Source organism: Micropterus salmoides, unplaced genomic scaffold (assembly GCF_014851395.1).
Source record: "Micropterus salmoides isolate LMB-PRFRI ecotype aquatic unplaced genomic scaffold, ASM1485139v1 Ms_hic_scaffold_22, whole genome shotgun sequence".
Classification (NCBI taxonomy): Eukaryota; Metazoa; Chordata; class Actinopteri; order Centrarchiformes; family Centrarchidae; genus Micropterus; species Micropterus salmoides.
Window position 1 is genome coordinate 14,358,264 of NW_024041373.1, and position 21,089 is coordinate 14,379,352.

Here is a 21,089-nt window from a genome sequence, read left to right on the forward strand (position 1 = left end):
GGGGACACAATGACATGCAGACAGGAGGATGTGTAATGAAACCATTATAAATGTTGGTCATTAATTAATAAATACTCATGGGTTTCTTCACTTTCTAGCTACTCATCATGTCTCTTGTTAAATGATACATAATCATTAATAATGGTCATGGGATTTCTCACTTTCTAAAAAGCCATACAGTCTGAAGTTTTAAATATTATTTTTATTTTTTGGTCCAGATGCTCTGTAAACCTTTCCAGGGAGGTAAGTGGCCATTGGAGTGGTCTTGGCTGAATTACCAACCAGGCAAACAGGGCAACTGCCACAAGGTCACATACCTTGAGTTGATCAACTAAGGCCTCATTAACTAAGTAATCATTGCCATGTCTTTTAGATGGGCTCTGTGTCAAATGTTATATAACAATATATAGTAATGCATAATAGTACTAACATGGTGCATATTCCATTATAGTATTTTTGCAGCATAGGAGTACTGTTCACACTGGTCTGGTGAAATTACTTGCATACATTGCACAGAGGAAGGTCCCGCCAGCAAATGAAGCTCAGTGTAAAGACAAAGCAAATGACATGCATGACGAAAATAGTAAGAAAGAAAGAAATATCTTTCACAACCTGGCAACTCAAATGTTCCTATTGATGGCTTAACTGATGAAAGCATTAGTAAGGTATTTAACCGTAAACAAAACAAAAACCATTGATAACTCCATTAGTTACATCTTTAAAATTCAGTTATAAAGGCTACTTTCCGAGAAAGTAGTAGGAAATTTACCTTGTCTACCCAAAAGGAGGGCGTTCACACGGTTTCAAGTTAAAACTATTTTTTCTCACTGTGCTTCTCCTCGTGTGCCCCTGGGGGCCTCTGTCCCAGCCAGCCAGGACTTCACTTTGTAGGAGCCTGGTGCAAAGGGCGACAGGTCACGCAAATGTCTCCCGGTCGTTTACAATCTCTCCGGTAGAGTTTGCTGTGGTCGTTCCCTTGCCTTCCTCCTCTCGGCTCCTCCCCGTCTATTTATCAAGTCTGTGACGGGTCACGTTATCGGAGGGGGGCATTCGGTGTGGAGGCACTGAGCTCCTTACCGACGAGTCACAGGCTGCCTGCACGTACCATTAAATATTACTCAAAGAGTTTACGGGAAAGCGAAAGCAGGCAAAACAACAGCCGGGAATCTTATAAAATCCCAGCGTTGAGCGGTACGTCAGACAGACTGCTGTAATCTAACCGGAGGAGCTCATCGCGGGCTGGATGCGAAGCTCTACGGCATTATAGCGTTAGGTGCACCGGAGTCTGACGACGACATGGAGAATAAATAGTTGGTAACGTTGCTTTTCTTCCATAAGAATACTTCTTATACGTTTCATCAGACTACTATAAGGTTTTACTGACAGTAGGCAAGAGTGGCTTCGCGTTAAAATAAAATGTCAGTGTAGCCCAGTGTGACATTTTATTAGACTGAGTCCTATTTCCAGCGTTATTCCGTAGCAAGTTGTCACTTGCTTTCAAACGCCACAGCTTGTGTCGTCCTGTTGTGAATTCCACAACGAAAATTCACAAGCTAAATATTATATTGTCATTTAACTGTTACGTAATGTGAATTGCTTTATCATGTGAGTAGTTTGGGATGTGTTGTCGAAGTTTCACTGTGGTTGCGCTCATTTGAGGCTTGAGTTAATCTTAACCTCTTTCTTTCCAGCCAGCCGTCGCCGGGTAATGCTCCATTTGCTAATTGTTGTGTCATTGTAATATTCTTCATGCGCCTTTACCTCAAAAGATTTTCTCTACCTGTGGGTTTGCTTGGCCCACATCTTTCTGTGTCATTTTGGACAAGCTGGAAATAAAGTAGAAATAACCTTGGTATGGTTTATTTATATATGTTTTTAAAAAGAGCTCAAAGCAGAAAGCAGTAGTCCATATTTAGAAAATAATTCTTGGTTTTGCTCGTTGTAGCCACACAAAATCAGTTTGGATCCAGCCGAAGTCATGGATGCAAGTTGGAAAAACTGCTTCGAAGAGGAGCTTCTGTGTCCCATTTGCCTGAATGTTTTCGATGAACCCATCCAGCTGCCATGCAAGCACAACTTCTGCAAGGGTTGCATCTCTGAGGCTTGGGCCAAAGACAACACTGCGGTCCGCTGTCCTGAATGCAACCATGACTATGACCAGAAACCCACACTGGAGAAGAACTTCAAGCTTGCCAACATAGTGAAGCGGTTTAATGCTCTGAACACTGAGAAAGTCCCTGCTGTGCTGCACTGTGTCCTCTGCAGACGAGGCCCCCCACTGCCTGTGCGGAAGGTCTGTCTGCGCTGTAAGGAGCCCTGCTGCCAAATTCATATCCAGACACACCTACAGCAGCCGTGTGCAGCTCCGGGACACCTGTTAGTTGACGCTGAGGAGCTGAGCGCTTGGACCTGTCCCAGCCATGAGGAGTACAGGCTGCTCCACTGTGAGGAAGAGCAGGTGGCTCTGTGTCCGTTCTGCTGCATCTCTCACTGCACTAACCAAAGACACACAGTCTGCGATGTGGATACGCAACGCATACAAATGCAGGTACATAAATCGCACCCACTCATACTCTCCTACTAACCCATTCACTTGAAACTCTCAGCTGGCGGGCAGGTGACTGACAGATGCACTTCCTTCCATGGGGTTTTCTTTGAATTTCAAAGAAGCAAACATTTCTTTCAGTTCATCAGTCTATAAAGGCCTTCTCTCTGTGCCTCTTCCTTTAATCTTAACTGATGTGCAAGGACTGGACAGGTGAAAGCCACCCTCTCAGGGTAGATGATTGCACACACATGCAGACATACGTCACACACTGCTTTTAACCTTAATCAAACCAACCATTCCACACTGCCACGCCTTCACATTAGCTACCCTGTGCCCTCGGGTAAGTGCTGTGATGCAATCTGTATCCACCGGAAATGATGACCCCTGTGTAGTCGGGGTGGATCCACATGATGTAGTCTGTTTATGTTAGCAGCCCTGATCAGTTACAGGGTTTGTTTGTGAGGAAATGCACACTGGCAAGGCTTTAGAGGCTGATAGATGAATGGACATACTGTTTTGGGGAAGGAAACGTGGTGATTGGTGACAATGTTCACAAGCCAGCAAGCTTATACCTTTTCATTTCAACCATTCCCAGGAGACAAAGGAGGGAGGAAGAGAGGAAAATAGATTCTACAGTATGTGTGTTAATCTAACTGACAACAAGTGAATAATGATCTGTCTTGGCAGGGTTTACCTCTGGATGCATGGCAGGATGCGTAAAGCCAGCATGTCATGGCTGCGTCCACTTTTGTATATCCCTTAGTTCTATACTTTATTTCAGTTCGCTCTCATTTCACAAGTCTAATGTAAGTGCCAAGGTGTAAAAAAAAAAAAAAGAAGAACATCCACCCACACTACCTTATACGCATTTCTTCCCTGTTCCCTCCCTATCTGTGAAGGGGCGGGAGTGAGAATCAGATTAGTTTCAGCATCTGCCATGTTGCGGTGTTGTTGATAGGTTTGGTGATCAAATTATTCCAGTTGGGGAAGATATAGAAGCATTTCTTTCCAGTGTGTAGATCACAAAGTTCTAAATCTGTTGAAGACTTCAGTGCAAACTGTTGCTCTGGTTCGGAGCTATTATTGGGACAAAAGATGTCTGTTCAGCCCTTTCCACAGCTGCTCCCTACACACAGACGTGCACACGCCCACCCATCTTTCTGTTCTTTCCCAACTGTATGTTCACAGGGTAAATGGAGTAATCCAGGAGTCAGGGTTCCTGGCTCTTCTCAGATTAACACTCTCCATGCTTGGGCCTTCAGGTAGCGTGCACCCTAATGTTGATAAATGTGGCAATAGCCAGAAGTTAGGCTTCTTGTATGCCGGGTCATTTGTCCAAGTAATTTGAGGCCAGAGTGGCTTCTCTTCAGTAGGAGGTTGTTCTTTTTGACAGAGCAGTGGTCTATTTTGGTAAAAGGATTTTACATTCCCCTGGCAGAACTCTTGTTGCTTTTGGAATAAACAAAGAGGGAAAAACCAATGTAGCTATGTTCTCTCAAAGGAGACTTTTACAGTAACCTTTTGCAGGCATGCTGGTAATTTCAAGATGAGAAAGAAAGAGTAATTTAATAGTAATGTCGTCCCTGGGACAGGCGCAGGAGGAGCCCTCCCACATAACCTCACCTTGGTTTTCTCAGGCACCTCAGCAGGAAACCATCGCCCATGGAAGCTCTGCTGTTTGCAGTTTCTTGTATCTGGGCTGGAGTGAGTCAGTTCCCTAGAATGCTGAGGGCAGTCCATTGACATCAGACATGGGGAATAGTTGTCAGTTGATTGTGAAAGAGGCTCTCTGTTCATTGAGCCTGAGGCTCCTCATTTAAACATGAGCTTCCTGGCAACCCGCGGGTGTCTGGATGCCTAAATAGGACAGTGGGGAAAGTGATCATTGGCGGGTTTAATCTTGATAAAGGTAGGCTTTCACGCTGGTACAGAGAGATCAGCAACCAGACATTTCCCTCTTGTCCCCTTATGCTATTTCAAGCACACACCAAGACAAGAAGGGAATTGGAGGAAACCTGGTAAAATGAGGAAGACACAGTTGTTGAGCAGAAGCATTCAGGCACAGAGAAGCTGTTGCCATTAGGGGAAGCCAAGTCACATAAAGCAGTTCATGCATCGTTTACAATAGCAATAACCCAACAGTGTTCTCTCCTGTTTTCACACAGTTACGCAGAAGGTATGAGGTACCGCTGAGCTTTTATGCATTGTGTTAAGATAGTGATAGTTAATGCACCAAGTGAGATTGCAGGGCAGCGTCAGTCATTTTGAGTATTTTCAGATTGTTTGAAGAGGATTGTTCATCTGAAACTGCCTGTATAAGGAAGATGTGTAGATGTAGTACAGGTGTGGGATGTGTTAAGAGTGTGTGACACAGGATTAAGGACCACTGTATTGCTTTTCAACATGAAAACCAGTTTTCTATGAGACACAAATATGTATCCAGTTAAACTTAGCATGTACTTAGAACTGAAGTGTTTTTAACCTAAAGAAATGCATGTAACATTAGCTGCTAACGGTTGCTAGTTAGCAAAACTAAACGGTTGCTAGTTAGCAAAACTAAAGGAAGCCTACTTCTGTGTATTTTTAAGGTCTGACAAGCATGATGAATGCATACATTTGACCTCAATGCATCATTGACATCGGGCAATGATTGATGAATTCTTCTCAACCTCTTTCACTGGTGAATTGCTACATTTTACCAAAGATGAACTCCACCAATTTTACCATCTCACTCGCTGTGCTTGTGGTGTGTTATGTGTGACCTCATCATGGATGTATTAAGTATAATTGGATATGTTTTAGTGCAATGGCCAACTATTCAACAAACACAACTATTCAACAAACACAGCTCTCTTAATACATCCACATACAAGCCTCATGTGCATGCTGGTAAAACATGTGATACAAACAATACAAACAAGCGCTCATTGTAACATTGCTCTACAGTGCAATCAGTAAAAAATAATTAATGTCCAACTTAATTAATAATAATAATGGCATTAATAGTAATTATATACTATGATCAGTCTTCATCTATCCATCCATCGTCAATCGCTTATCCTGCGTACAGGGTCGCAGGGGGCTGGAGCCAGTCCCAGCTTTGTTTATATATGCTCCAAAAGATGAAGAATTGGGACGAATAGTTTCAAAGGTTCACAGTGCTGAGATTTCTGAGGCTACAGCGAAGGTTTGTGAGCACTTTCTCCACTCATTTTCTGGTCATGAATTGCAAATAATGCAAGTGTAGCTGTCAATTACGTTACTGCAATGTAAAGATTTAATAACATACAGTTACCTTAAGTCTAATTAGAGGCATGCTTGTTGCTCCAGCACCTGTATAATTTATCCTTTTATGATGTTGGGCTTGCTTCAACAGCTCAGGCTAGTCCCCATCTCTTGTGCTCACACTGTATACGCTTCAGTATTACAAACTATAAAGTAAAACGCATTCTTGATTTCATTCTTGTCCCCGTTTTAATACTGACAGTCAACATTGCAACAGAGATGTAGCAATTAATGCATGATCATGCAATGTTTTTGTTCTAAGCATTTAAAGCTGCACTGATCAATATTTTTCTATGAACAACCGATCAAATGACTATGTAATGTGAGACAGGTCACCCATAGAGAATTATCACTCAACTCTGCATTTCCCCTCAGCTCTGTGTAGCTGAAAGGCTACGTAGATGCCTAGCTTTTTAGCATCTGTCTGTGTAGCATTTTAGCGTCTGTCTGTGTAGCTAAATAGCGTATTTCAATAAATTGTTTTGGTTTAATGGGTTTATTGCAACTTTATTGATTTGGTTCACATTGACTGCTCTCATCAGCAACATTTCCAGCCAGAGCAGGCAGCTAGACAAAAAACTCTAATAAACTGTACAATATCTGCCCAGTGCCAAATAGCAGGCTGACAAAGTTAGCGACCCTAACATTAACGTAAGCTAACACAGTTAGAGGCTCCCTTGTTCACTCATTCAGATGGATTGTTGGAAGTATTCACTGTGATACAATATAGTGCTGAGCCAGTTGTTGTGCATAAGACTCCATGAGTGTTGTAAGCAGCTGAAGAGGCCTGTTGCTGTGATACCACAAAGTAGCTACCCTGAAACTCGCTCACAAGAGACCGCAGGAATGTCCTCATTCTCCCTATCTCCCTTTTTCACTTCAAACTTTCTCACTGTTGGTTTCCCTCTCTTCTTTTGTATGTCTTTCCCACTTTCTTTCTGCCCCGTTCTTGGCATGTGCAAGCAGAGCCCCACAGCACTTAGCCTTTTCTCCCCGTTCCCTTTCTACCCGTGTACACTCTACGGAGGTAGCGAGCAGACCCCGGCGTTGTGCACACAGACATGACAATCTGTCACTGACACAGAGGCCAATGCAAACAATGGGAGCAATGCATGTCGCAAAATGAGAGCGCAGAGAGGGGTAGTAAGACACCCCCCGCTTTTTGCTCCCTCACATACGCATTAGCTTCCTCATATAAATACATACACAAGGCTTTGTTGCCATGACAGCGGGTTTTCTCTTATTTGGGCATGGTGCCTTTCCCATGCAGAAACAGTTCATTAAAACGCGTACCTGCCCTCCCCTGTTGTAGCTGTAGCTGTCAGCCAGTGTCTGTAGATTGATTTCCATCCCTTGCAGTAAATGGAGAAGGATTATGTTTACTGGCTTTTTTCACTCTGATTCAGCCCACAGAGGAAGTAGGCTGGTCCCAACAATGGAGTTCACTTGATGCAGCGCTGCCCTTGATAAACTTAGAAGCAATTGTGTTTGCCTTTGCCTGTACTCTCCTAATGGTTAAATGCATGTGGTTGTTGCTGGCAGCTGTTGTTTCCTCCCTCTCATCAGGATTGTGGAGGAGGTTGACTTAGTAGCACCCAGGTTTGTTGAGGTCACATAAGAGGCCTTAGTCTTAAGGAAGTGGGTGTATTTTTATATATATATATATTCAATTTTCAGTGTTTCTTGTTGTGTTTCATCCGTCTAATTCATCTCTTGTATGTCATGTCTCCACAGGCCATGCTAATGAGGCAGCAAGACAGACTCGAGGGTCGTGTTCAGAACATCGATGAGCAACTCACCAAGCTGGAGTCAGACAAGACACTGATGAAGGTACAGTGCGACTCACACATTGTATATACTTCCAGAGACACAATTCTGAACATTATCAGTACTGGTCCCTTAGTTCTTTGTCATCATGTGGGTTTTGTGCTGTAATCTACACTGTGCTGTAATGAGATGACGTTCACTGTTCGAATATGAAAAAGAAAATGTAATTTATCTCTAGCTTTGAATGGCTAGTGCATTAGGGTGGAAAATGGATTTTACAAATTACTTTCCTACTTCAGTCCTGAACAAGAAAAGCAAATATTCCACTAAATGAAGCAAAAAAACAAAACAACTTTAATATAAAGTAACTGAACAATTAGATCTTTAAATCTCAGGTATCTACTTGCTTTCTGCTGAATGGTGTTAATGATCATTTAATGTGGCTTAGTTGCAATTTAATATTGCACTTTTGGGGGACTGGTAAGAGACGAATAGTCAAATTTGATGAAATCCAAAGTGATGACCCTTGAGTAATTTTTCTTAGACATGACAAGCTCCTCCAGAGCCACCAAAGACATTATAAAACTATTTTCACAGGCTGAGTTGTTCTCTTTATTGTAAAATAATGTTGACATTTTGTTCAACTTCTCTCCCACTTCTCCACAGGATGCAGTGTCTGAACTGAAGGAGCGTGTGAGGGCCCAGTATCAGAGGATGCATGCGCTGCTAGAGGCGAACCAGGCTGAAACCGTGCAGACGCTGGAGAGCACTTTCACCATGTATATGAGGAAAAACTCCCAGCAGGTTCTGCAGCTTAACGAGAAGCGTCAGGAAGCAGAAAAACTCCTGAGCTCGGTGCAGACGTTCTTCCAAAGATCAGACAGCATTAACTTCATAAAGGTACAAATCTGAGCGTCTTCTCTTTCCATTTCTCCCACACACATTCATGTCTGTACAGCCACACACAATACACACACCAACTGAAAACAATTTGCAGTATTTGCATTTACAGAATCAAATGTTGGCTTCTCAAGAACACAAAAAGCATTGTCAGACACAAACATCATTTGCAAAAAACATTGATGCATGTACACAATCTACAGACCACAGCGGGCCTATCCAGTGTGTTCTTATGTTCGCCTTATAGTAGCTGTTATTGAGACGTTTAAAGCCAGATGGTGGGTCTGAATAGCTTGTGTGTCTTTGTCTTTTTCAGAACACAAAACCTTACCAGCTGCTAATGGACAGGTAAGCATTTCACTTTACTGGTACATGATTGTATTTAGTATTTATCATAAGTTAGACGATCAGGGTGAGAAGGTAGAAAGAAATGCAAAACAACTTTATATGAGCACTCGCTGCGTAATAAGCAACTTGTATACAAAAGTAGCAAGTCAGCAACTAAGCATTTCATTGTAAGTATTATCAAATGGTTAGATGCTGTGGTCATAAATATGCATGTACTCTTTTATTTCTAAGAAGTTGTACATTTCTTTGAATTAAAACCTGTCCTGACCTTTATGCTGTCATTGAGGAGAGAACATTGGATAATCAAGTATTCTCTTCCCAACCACCATTTATTCTAAAAACTGAGAATTGTCCATGCAAAAAATGTCAACCACATTTGTAATTTCTCAATATTTGTAATATATGGTCCCACTTTGGGACCGTGTGAAAGCTTTACACATCAATGTTGCATGCAAGGTATGTCTCTCAACCCAGGGTACAAATGGCTTACTGAATCTGGTCCACAGTGTTTTATGTGTGTGGGTGTCTTTTAGGTCAAACTCACACCTGACTAGTGCCATCCCTCCACTCAGAGTGGGCCAGCTCAACTCACATCATTTGCTGTCTGAACTCTCAACGAGAGAAAAGAACCTGCGAAAAATGATGGAGGGTAAGAATAAATTGCAATGAGTAAATAAAGATGAGGGGGAAAATGTATTTTCAATTTCAAACAGGTTTTGGGATATAATCAGAATGAACTATTATATCTTTCTGCCCCACCACATTCTCAGAACCTTTCAATGAGGCTCCCATTCTTGAGATAGTCCAGTCTCAAAGCGGCTCTGCTGGCTCCCACATGGGAACAAGTTCAGGTTCACAGAAGAGGAAATATGGCTTGGCTTTCCTTGAGAGTAACGCAGCAAACTCCACCTCCCAGGATCCCCCACCGCTGCTCTACAGCAGCAAAAAACCCTTTCTGGGTGACCAGAGCCATTGTGCTTCATCCATGTATCCCTCTGAAGGTCTCTCCCAGAATCATCATGCTGGCCCTGGCCATAGCCGACTCCTTGACACGTCAGCCCACCACATGGTGGGTCTAGGGTCCGGCTCAAGCCACCACTCAGGGACCATATTCCCCCCTTCCCCCTTCCCCAGTGGAGGCGCCTCGCAACAAGCCATGTACGAAGGGAGGAAAGTACTGATGTGCACTCTGAACAACTGCTGCTGCTCCAGGGCCCCTGCTGCTCGTGCCCGGCCTCCGTACCCGACATCAGACTCCTTTCCCTCCATGACCTCTCAGGAGTTTCCCCCACATGCCCCTCTATCTGCAAGCCAGCCACTGCAGCATTTTCCCATGAGGGGACTGATGGAAGCCTCACAGACAGCCAGGCACCCTGACTTCTACGGGCTGTACGGCCAGCCTTCAACCAAGCATTACGGGACCAAGTAATAAACTAGAATCATCATTTGTTCCGTTTTATTAAATCAGAATAGGCATCAGAATGTCCATGTTTGCTTTATGTTCCTTTCCATTTTGGCTCAGAGATATGTTATCAGTTTTTGTCTCCAACACGCCTTCATTCATTATTTTAACATTTACTTGACCCCGTTTTGGGAAATCATGCCCTGTTAACTTTGGTAGCCCTGTTCACTTCCTGAATCACAGTGACAGTAGTAATGCTCTCATTTGAAAAAGCACGTTTCTATTTTTATTTATTTCCTGTTTCAATTTGACTGGAAGTGCTAATGTGAATAATGTAGTCTTAAATCCATTCAAGCAGTGAACTAAAGAAACAACATATCCTTCATCACGAGTCCTGACGTGGGACTCCAGAGACTTCAGTGCCTAAAAAGACTGTTAACGCTCTTATTGTACTTGCAAGTTCCTAGCTCTTGATTGATTTCCTGTTTGCTGCTGAAAGCATGCAGGGAGCCTCTCTGTGCACTCCAAAGTCCACGTGGCTTTAGAAACACACTGGACTACATGCTTGTCAGGTTTTTCATGAATTTTTATATATAAGATTATGAATAAACCAAAATCAGTGTGAATAAACAAGCATATTATGTACCTTCTGTTGTATTTTAAGCATTGGTTCACAGATTTTAATGTAATCTTGTGGTCTTTTATCCATGGTTTTAGTGTATACTTTAAACCAAGTAACCCATTTGTTAAACATTATGTTTGATTATAGTTTAAGGTCTTAACTGTACTGAGAATCACAATGTGTGATTTGTTCAAAGGTTTTACAGTTTGACTCACCGGGTTACAGTTGAAATGTCAGAGCTTCCTGTACAGAAAAGAAAAGCTAGCATTGCAGTGCATCCCACCATGCAACTCACCACACAATCTATTCATAGGTTAAGGCTTGTAAATGGAAAAAATGCGCTCGATGACCACATGTTTGAGATCTACTGTGTTCAGGGGAATCTCAGAACACAGTGGAGGAGGTTTGAACAATGATTTGTTACAGACCGGGCCACAGCAGGCCTATTATCTGCCAATTTAGGACAGTTCACTTCCTTGTCAACATCCTGGTCTAGGGCAAAATCTCTGTCTCATCCCTCTTTGTCTCATTATTGGAGCTTGTTGTCAAGTTAGGTCAGAGAACAGGAATAACTGATGAGCGGCACCTCCCTCCCCTCGCCTCTGTCTCTTTCTCTCCCGGGGTATCATTTGCTGGGGCTCTATGCGGAGGAGGAGGAGGAGGAGGAGGAGGAGGATGAGGGTGAGAGCGGCGGATGATATAAGTGCAGAGTTTTAATGAGGGCTGGGACAGCATAGTCATCTACTTATCTGTCACTCATACTCCTTTCATGAAATAGAGGGGAGCGAGCCAAGGGGCGGAGTGGAGGGAAAGTGAAGCGCATCACTTATTTATGGGTTGTAACATTTTCTGCCATCCTGTTTTGTTCTCCCGTTTCTCTTGTCCAGTCTGGTTTTCGTTTTTTATTTCTTCGCTCAAATTCTAGAGAGTGAATACTTAAATTTCTGATATTCTTTCCTCAGAACTCGGCCCCCTTTAGCAGTGAATACATGAGGCAGAGGAGTAGGAGGAGCGGAGGTTTAGTTACAGTGTAGCATGCATGAATCTGACATTTTGTGTGTGTGTGTGTGTGTGTGTGTGTAAGCCTATTAGCATTCCCCTTGAGCAGTTCCTTCTGTGTGTGTTATTAATAAAACATACAGTAGATCTCCTAAAGGAGGCCATACCATTAATTGAATCCATATAAATTATTTCATTTATAGATGCATGTTTATATCAACCTTTTTTAATTTTACATTTTAAAATGTAAAAAACATCAAAATTAGGGACTAAAATGTTTAAGAAGATTGAATTCTGTCTTATTTTATTTAAAATTATTGAAAAATATTTGCCGTCAGTATTTCCTTATTCAATATTTTGAATGCCCACTGCAGATTATTACACAGTCTAATAGAAAATTTATCAATCTTAGTATTGGCACAAACATGCTTTTAAAAAGGTGTAGCTTTGTGAGTGTTTGGTTTGTGCTGCTACATGTGCAGGTTTGGTTCGAGTTGAATCCTGTTGTGAGTGAATGTGTGCCCAGTTGTCAGCGCATAAGCCGGTTACTGTGTGTTTCCTCATATATGTGCAGAAGTCCGCTCTGTGTGTGTGTGTGCTCAGTGAGGTTACATATAGGGTAAAGGGTGATGCACTTGACAGCGGTGCTCTGTTGTGGCAGGTGTGTTTGAGTTGTATATGTACAAGTACAACACGCCCCTGCCTGCAACAGGACGTGAGTCTGTAGTGTGTGTGTGTGTGTGTGTGTGTGTGTGTTTTCAATGCATGGGGAACTGTCAGCTGTTGTGCAGCTGTTGTTTGTGTGCTTTAGCCAGTGTCTAGAGGTACTTTTGGACTTACAGTGAGCACTATCTCTCTCTGTTTCTTTCACATGCACATTTTGTTGCTCAGCACTTATTATATTTCTATAGTATATTTACATTTGATGAAATGTTGATACTGTAACAGATGTTGTAATAGCTCTGCAACATTCACATTGCAGCCACAGATCTGCTGTTGCTCAAGCCAAAAAAGATGTTTTATGGAAAAGAGGATTTAAAAAAATAGATCCTAGTGTCAGTCCCTTAGAATGAAAGAGAGGTTTTGTCGTGACGCCATTTTCTACCAAGATTGAATTATCAAACCGGTTACAAGAGGGTGGGGTGAAAGTAATTATTTAAAATAAAGAAAATCTCCACCTCATTAAGAGAAATTAATGTATAAAGCCACTTCATCACAGAATAACTCCTGGAATGTACTGAACATTGCAGTCTGGTGATATATAGCAGCTGATGAGTATCTGAGGGTGGAGTTTTCCTCTATAACTCAGGCCTTTGATGAATTATATTGACATAGCCCCAATACATTTGTACAGCTTGCGTCACTGTCCTGTCAGTTCAGGAGCAGATGTGAGAGGTGGCATGACATGGCAGCATTAAGTATTATAGTAAGTGGAATAAATGAGTGGCTATTACTACTATTAGTCTGGACACATAGCATAATGCAACACAGTGGCTGTTCATCAACCTCGCAGAATGCTAACCTTTATCTCATAAGGCCTTTGAAATCTGTGCCAAAACTCCAATCCAGGACAGCAGTGCACACACACACACACACACACACACACAGTGCAAAAACATCAAAGACAACGAGCCGTGGCCAATGTTTATTGATCTTCAGGTCTATTTTTGCTCGTGGAAATCATTGTAACATAAAGCAGCTCTCTGTCGAGTTTCAGCTGAAGAGAAACAGGCAACATTAAAACAATGTATATAAGGGGAAATAGGCAACGACTGGAAAGAGTGCGCGTGCTGCACCAGTGGAAATGTGTTTGTGTATATATGAATATGACAGAGACAGCTCAGATCACAATTAAAGGGCATTTCAGAGTCCCTCTGTGGAGAACAGCTATATCAGTTTCTGAGTGAGAGGTGCTTCAGCTGTTGCTATAGTAACTTTGGCCTACAATGGAGTGACACATGTCAGAGGTGGAAACTCATAATATATGTTTTCTCTAGTCATTTTGAGTTTATGATAGTCACCTTGATTATTTCCATTTTTCACAGCTTTATGCTTTGATTCTACTCTAGAAGAACACATCTACTCTCTACTCCACTACCATTCTCTAAAGGCAGTAGTAGAAATCATCGTTTTAATAGTTATTGTACCTAGAATTACACCTAAATATATGAACTATACAGTGTGTATACATAACTGTATATATGAATATTTCTGTTGTGCAATCAAGGGATTTATTTGTGAGTTCTGTGTGTGTCTGTGTGTATGTTAAGATTCTGCTCATGATGGCCTCACAAATTAGCAAACCGGAAGTTGTTTCAGCCAGGTATTCACGAAACAACTTTAATATCACATCTTACATTATCTTCTAGCTACAGTGTTTGAAGATACTCTCAGATACAGTATGGCTTTTGCATCTTGTTTGGGCAGAAAACACCAACTGAACAGAAAATCTGAGTGTAATCAGAGATGCAGTGTGTAGCGGCAGAAAAACAGACAGAAACAGTCAAAATCCCCAGTCAACTGTCTCTCTAGAGTTATATTTTATTTATTTTCTTACACAGTCACCTGAAAATCCCCAAACATTGCCTTTCTTTCTTTCAGTTCAATGCAACAACATCTTTCTGTTTCATTGTAGTGTTTGAAATAACTGTGGCCAACTTTCTAAAATCCCTCTTCATTACTGGAACACTTGTCTTGACTGGAGAGATCCCAACTCCTTTGAATAAATTGGGTAAAAGGACAGAATATGTTAAAAATGCAGTAGTTAAAAAGGTCACTTAAAAATAGCTTTGGTCAGGTGTTTTCCATGTGGCATGGTGGACAAGCAAAGCTTAAAGTCTGGGCTGAACGCAGTCAGACTAACGCAATCAATGAGCGTGTGCGTCAGCTATTTTCTCATCATTTTGCAACAGCTTTTCTGTTATTTAATGAGCTAAAGATGAGGGACTCAGCATGATGAAGTTGGATTCTTTTGCAGTTACTTGATTACGCTCACTGTACTTCATGGTACTTCCCAATTTGTGTTAAAGTTAAAAACGAGTCATCCATGTACTGTACGCTCATCTCTAATACTTCCACAGATCAGCACTTCTAAGCCCTTTCTTAATGTATTGAAATTGATGAGGCCCTCTTTTTTTCCAGACAAAAAAAAGAAGAAGAGTCCACACCCAAAAGTGTTTTACACTTTACACTTGGACAGAATTTTTGCTGAACTTTCTTTCTTGGAACTTAAAAGAACTTATGGTGCATATGTACAAAAAATTAATCAAATTTATAACAATATTATGTACAACTCTTCCAAATAAGAAAACATTTTATTTGGCAGCAGCGTGTCTTGTGAAATGCTTCTATGTGTGAACTGGCGGATTGATGTTGCTCATGCTACAGACAAAAGCCCTGCCCTGGACGCCTCTGTAACCTCTACATGGCGGTGAGGACTTAACAGATGCCGGACCATAAAACCCTTATACCCAATAAAAATGGTGTAAAGGTCCAGAAAACTCCCACTCAGCCTACTGGATGCGGTTTATGAGTCAGAAAATAAGAAGCTGCAGCACCTGCTCAGAGTCAAGGTGACATTAACTAGTTGGTGGATTGTTACACATTGATTTGCTATCTGCAGAATGACCCCTTGAGTGTTTTTCTCACTCCGGTGGTGTGTAATTCCATCAGTCTACCTCTTGAGTTCAGATACTCTCGTTATCTGTGAAAGCGCCATCAAAATCTAGAGGTCATGTGGTGTTGTTACTTGTCTTGTTTCTTACCATCTCGTCATCACCTTCTCCTCCCAGAGAGAGAGAGAGAGAGAGAGAGAGAGAGAGAGAGAGAGATGGCATAATATCAGCAAGCACCTGGGAAGATCAAGGGTACATCTTAATGATGCATCATTTCTTCATAAAGCGCTCCTACCCTGCCTGTCTCCCCCCCCCAATCCTGTCTCCTTGTTAACAGGAAACCGCCATCAAGGGCATCACACAGGTGGTCATTTCTCATGTTACCATGGCAGCACCTGGCATGACTTAGTTGTTAGGACAAGAATTGTGATAGTGTTACCCTCTTATGGACATCTGGTGCTCAGCGGTGTCACTTGTTTAGCACTCTCTCCCTCGATGTTCCCCTCCTCTCGTCCCACTGTGCCACAGTCATGCCACCCATCATTATGTAGAGAGACGGGAGAGATATGATTTCATGCAGGTGAGCAGTGAGCTTATATAGCTGAATGTGTTTACCAAGATATGCATGTATTTTGTGTTGTTTGCATGGACAGAGCCTCTGCAGTTAATCAAGCACACAGGGTGTTGTCATTTATCAGTGGAGAGAGGTTGTGTTGGGTTTAACAATGCTTCTCCTTTTTCTAAATTTCTCCCATCTCTTTCCCTGCATCTCATCCAGTCTTATCTGCATGGTGGCTGCAGCCTGCTTGCTTCTTCTCACAGAAATTAAATGATAACAGCAGCTGACAGACGGGCAAAACTTTCAGACTGGACTGTGGTTTATTGGCTATTTGCAGATGGCAGTTATCTTCCGGATAAATCCTTTATTGTACAGTAAAGTACAGCTGAGAAACACTTTCAAATGTGCAGTGTATGTGATGGGGAAGGTCTGTCTTTGTGATTTTTCTTCCTCCATGGCATTGCATCTCAGTATGAAATGCAGTAGGCCTACTACTTGAACAAGGGGCTCTAATGAGACGGACTGGGATGGCTCTGACAATCTGCAGAAGCAGTAATACCATCTACGACAGTGGCGTGCTATTTACAGCTGCCTTGCAAAGATCATGTTTACATGTGAGGGTGTTTGTACAGTGCAGGTGGGATAGTAATGTGTATGTATTTGTACATCTGCCTTCATGAAGCTTCAACTGATATCACACTATTGAGTTGTCCATTGTTGGTTTACTGTCAGCTTGGCCATTCGTTTTACAGAGTAATAGTTAACTTTAGGTAATAGTGCTTTCCATGGTAGCTTTGCTTCTGCTTACTATTCTTCATTTGGCTTTTTTTCTAAACCAGCAGACCCTTTCAACTTAAATCAGCTGTGCAACCTTAAACGCTCAGAGAACCTGTTTTCGTTTTTGTAATGCGAGGCTATTCATTCAAATTCAACCCAAAGACATGGCTGGGTGTTAAAACCTTTCAGTTTTCTGAAATTTAATTTAGTTTATTTAATCATGGATTGTTAATGTTAAAGTGTTATACACAAGTTTTTCAGGGGCTTAAAAAAATGCTGGCTTTCTTCTACATGTGTCCACATTACAAACTACTTGCTTATTTCAAAAAAATGTAAATATTTTAATATAATAGGCTTAGATTTAACAGAAATCGAAAGCATGACAAATGAAGACACAAATGTTTTCTTGATGCATTCACTAGAGGTACAAAATCTTCACATTTATGATTGACATCTCACATAGAAAACACAGCATTTTGGAACTACAAACAACTGGAAATGGTGATTATCGTGTGCACCAAGAACATTTAATAAACTGTGTATGTTAATCATCTCATTGCACCATTCAGCTATGCACGCACAAGCGCACAAGCGCACACACACACACACACACACACACACAGAGTTTTAAACTTTTACAAGAACAGTATCTTCAAACACTAGCACAAACCACTGGTGGTAAAAGACTTTGTCCACCACCGGTGCAATAAATCTGCATCAGTGATGACTGTATCATATACAGTATAAAACACTGGGTAGCATTTAATGGCAAAAACAGTTCTATAAGTGAATGTCCTTTATGCGGTTAAGTACACCGCTGAAACCAACGTCAGAGCCTGTCATGATGTTCTTTCCTCAAACAGCAAGTTCAGCTGCCACCACATTAAGCGTTCACTTGGCTGTGCAGAAGAACCACTAAATTTGTAAAATGTGTCCATCTGGTACAAAAAAAATGTGTTATTTCCTAAAACATATCAGCGAGTGAGCGAGGCCATTACTAATTTCCCATCAGTGACCTCTCCGCCTACTGCTTCTGCTTTTTCTTTGCTGGTTTAATGGGAGTGATCTCTTCCTCCTCGTCATCATCATCATCTTCGTCGTCCTCATCAGACAGGTCCGACTCGTCAACCTGTGAGGCTGCCCAAGAACGGAAGACAATGTTAAATCATTGTCTTACACAGAATCCTGGTATTATATTTAATAAAAAGGTCGAAAGGTGGCTTTATTTAATCTCCCCTCTCAATTGACCTCATGCACAGTTAGTAATATGCAGCTGCACACACTCATTCCAACCAGTGTTGAGAGCAGGAGGTGATGGATTAATGCACATTTCACAGATTTTTTTGAAATAAGTCACAATCTACTTTTAAAACTTAGAATTGAAATACTTATAAAATTGTCACAGGTTTGGGGTTTTATTTAGAAAGAAATTGGACATTTTCTTGCCCAAAGATACATTTAACTTTTTATGTAGTTAAAATTCAAGAGAAACTGAATAAAGATACAAAAGTGTTTTAGAACATCAAGAATCCCAATTTGTTTCCCAGCTATTCTAATATTATGTATCAATTAACCTGCCGATTATTTTCTTGATTCATTCATTGATTTTTTTTAAAAATTGGTAAAAAAAATACTAATCTACTATTACTACTTTTGCCCAATGCCCAAGTTGACGTATTCAAATAGCAGTCCAAAACTGGTTGAAAAAAAAAAAGATATGGTTGAATAAGACTTAAAACCTGACTGAATTGATTAACTGATTATTAAATTGTTGTGAAATATGTTTTTCTATTGATCAACCAATGAAATAACTAGTTGTTTAAGCTCTAAAGCAGTGTACCCACATTACTGTTTTCATGGTTCAGAATTGTCATTAGTTATTGGACTGGTGAATGTGTGTTGAATGTGTGAAAATGTTGAATATCTCAGAGCAGGGTTATGTGACTGTAGGCCTCCCCTGAAACTAAGCTTGGAAAAAGGCACCCCCCTCACCCAACCCCCTTAGTTTACTTGGTTAGTTTTCAAGTCCTAGATGCCTAAGGGATCATGATTGTTATATAATATTGTAATGCTATTTGACATAAATTCTGACTACACCAAATACATAAAAAGTCTGTCCTAAAGCATTTCTGACTCTGGAAAGTGGGAAAGACCTTACAATTCCCCCAAACTGTGTTATCTTTGAACTCTCTTCACATACATTTAGGATATTCTATGTCAGGGGTATTCAATGAAAATTTAAAGAGGTCTAATTATAGAAATTTTCCCAAAGCAAAGATCCGGAACATCATTACAACTAATTTGTGTTACCCTTCAGTACCATAACATATAGTTGTATTAACATGTGTTTTTAGTCAACAGCTGTCAAATCAAATATTTCGGATACAATATTTAGGATACTGTCAGTTTTCACATCAAACTGGAGGGATGATAAATAATAATGCTTAATTTCAGAAAAAAATAAAATAAGAAGTGTAGCTTGAAGCGATAAAGTGTAGTCTCAACCAATATAATAATAAACACTCAACACATCTTAACAAATGAACAGCTTTACCTCCTCTTCTAAAACAGAAATGCTCTGTCACGAGGTAGTAATTCTCAATAATAAGCCAGTTATTGGTCCGGAGAGGACGGTGGCTGGGTCCAGATCTGGTCCGCCAATTAGTGACCTCAGTTCTACGTGGTCTCCATTTGTCCAACTAATGTCCTGGAACAGTTTGGAGCCCTCCTTCTTAGAGCATGTCACTTAACCATTATGTTGTGCTTTTTATTAGCCTATTTATTGACATTTATTTACATGCACAGACATTCTCAGTGGGCCATTCATTGTTTAACAAAGCACTGGGAGGATTAAAAAGGGTTTTGTTTAGTGAAGAACTGAAGCGTTACCTATGAGGTGTAACCCGCTGACGGTAACTGGTCCTGTCCCAGCCTTCAGCCGAATGGTTACGGGGGCTTTCAGCTCAAACTCTCCCAAACTCACCTGAGGAAAAGGTGAATGTTGAGATACATCTCTATCACGTGTGGTACATTCATCTACATGTAGAAGAAAAAAATCACTACACTGTACCATGGGCAGACAGCTGATGTGAAGGTTAGCGATGGGCACTGAAATAGTCTTTCCTTGGTGGTTCATGGCCGTTACCTCCACCACATTACTCTCCTCCTTGGCACCCTCCCCGAGACAAACCTGCAGGAATCACAATAATGTATTCACTTGACATGTACCCACACTGTTGGCAGCCAGAGCAATGGCGGATTCGAGTTGTAACTTTATCACAAATATAATAATAATAAAACTATGATTTAACAGCACTGGATACAAGATGACGATACAGACTTTCCTGTAAGCCCTGCATTAAAGTGATGGGGCGAAGAATTTGATAACACAAACTCTGTTGCAACTGTACATACCGTCCTGAGTTCAAGGAAGTGCTCCAGGTCCTCCTCTTCATCTCCTTGGAAAGTGTAGAAAGGTACTTTGGAGGACAGCTCGCAGCCTGGAAGACAAAACCCACGGTCATTTTACTTACAGTGTTTAAATTTCATGTAGAGTTCCTGCACTGGCTCACTGGAACATAAACATTCAGGAGATATCAAAGCAGGTTCTGCACTCGGAGCATCTCAGGAGAGACCCACGTGTGCGCCAAAACAGGCGAACTGATAAAACACTGTAAACGGCGACTTACTGAACAGAAAGCTCTCCAACTTTGATTGACCCGCCGGACCCAGATCAGAAGACTCGTCGTCGTGGAAAGACATTTTGCCGAAGCACTAAATTTGGTTTGGCTGTTAACACTTTACCGCTAAATGAACCCTCAGCGAAATATTACAAGCGAGTCGCAAACTATGAGCATGCTTGACGCGTCATCACTGTGCGCCTGCCGCTCGGTGATTTTTTTTTTCTCCTCCTCCAGATGCTCCAGATCAATCATGGATGTATTCGACCAACGCTCCTGTATAAAGAAAGTAACATAAAAAATAACTATGAAGTCATTAAAGCTAAATAAAGTAGTAAATTAATGTTAAATGTTTTTCTACTGATCTGTGGCTGTCGAGGGAAGCAGAAGTTTAAAACTGAAATTCAATAACAATTGTATCTTTGCATTTATAAGAACCTTATACAACCAGGAAGGAAAAGCTTGGTTTAAGAAGCCGGTGGTGATTTCAGATGACATTTATGTTTAAATACGATTTTCCACAAGTTAAAAGGCTTGTGTCAGGAACAATGAAAGGGCAGTTTGCACCACCACAAAATTTAAGCTTGT

General features: G+C 41.3%; 2 protein-coding genes across 3 annotated transcripts; one reads left to right on the forward strand and one right to left on the reverse strand.

Moving 5' to 3' along the window:
- Window positions 1-1,036: 1,036 nt before the first annotated feature.
- Window positions 1,037-10,895, forward strand: trim8a (tripartite motif containing 8a). Of its 2 annotated transcripts, none has more exons than XM_038738074.1 (7): window positions 1,037-1,314; window positions 1,946-2,548; window positions 7,568-7,663; window positions 8,267-8,500; window positions 8,817-8,848; window positions 9,382-9,497; window positions 9,619-10,895. In XM_038738074.1, the coding sequence occupies exons 2-7, from the start codon at window positions 1,979-1,981 to the stop codon at window positions 10,275-10,277; spliced, it is 1,707 nt and encodes a 568-aa protein (XP_038594002.1). In that variant the 5' UTR covers window positions 1,037-1,314; window positions 1,946-1,978; the 3' UTR covers window positions 10,278-10,895. The 2 variants fall into 2 exon arrangements, with proteins under 2 accessions (XP_038594002.1, XP_038594003.1); XM_038738075.1 differs by having other exon boundaries at window positions 1,037-1,310.
- Window positions 10,896-17,138: 6,243 nt separating this feature from the next.
- Window positions 17,139-20,673, reverse strand: npm3 (nucleophosmin/nucleoplasmin, 3). The gene is made up of 5 exons (XM_038738076.1): window positions 20,511-20,673; window positions 20,236-20,321; window positions 19,892-20,011; window positions 19,711-19,804; window positions 17,139-17,958 (listed from the first exon to the last, which is right to left on the reverse strand). Exons 1-5 carry the CDS (start codon window positions 20,581-20,583, stop codon window positions 17,846-17,848), a joined length of 486 nt encoding a protein of 161 aa, XP_038594004.1. The 5' UTR covers window positions 20,584-20,673; the 3' UTR covers window positions 17,139-17,845.
- Between the last annotated feature and the right edge of the window lie 416 nt (window positions 20,674-21,089).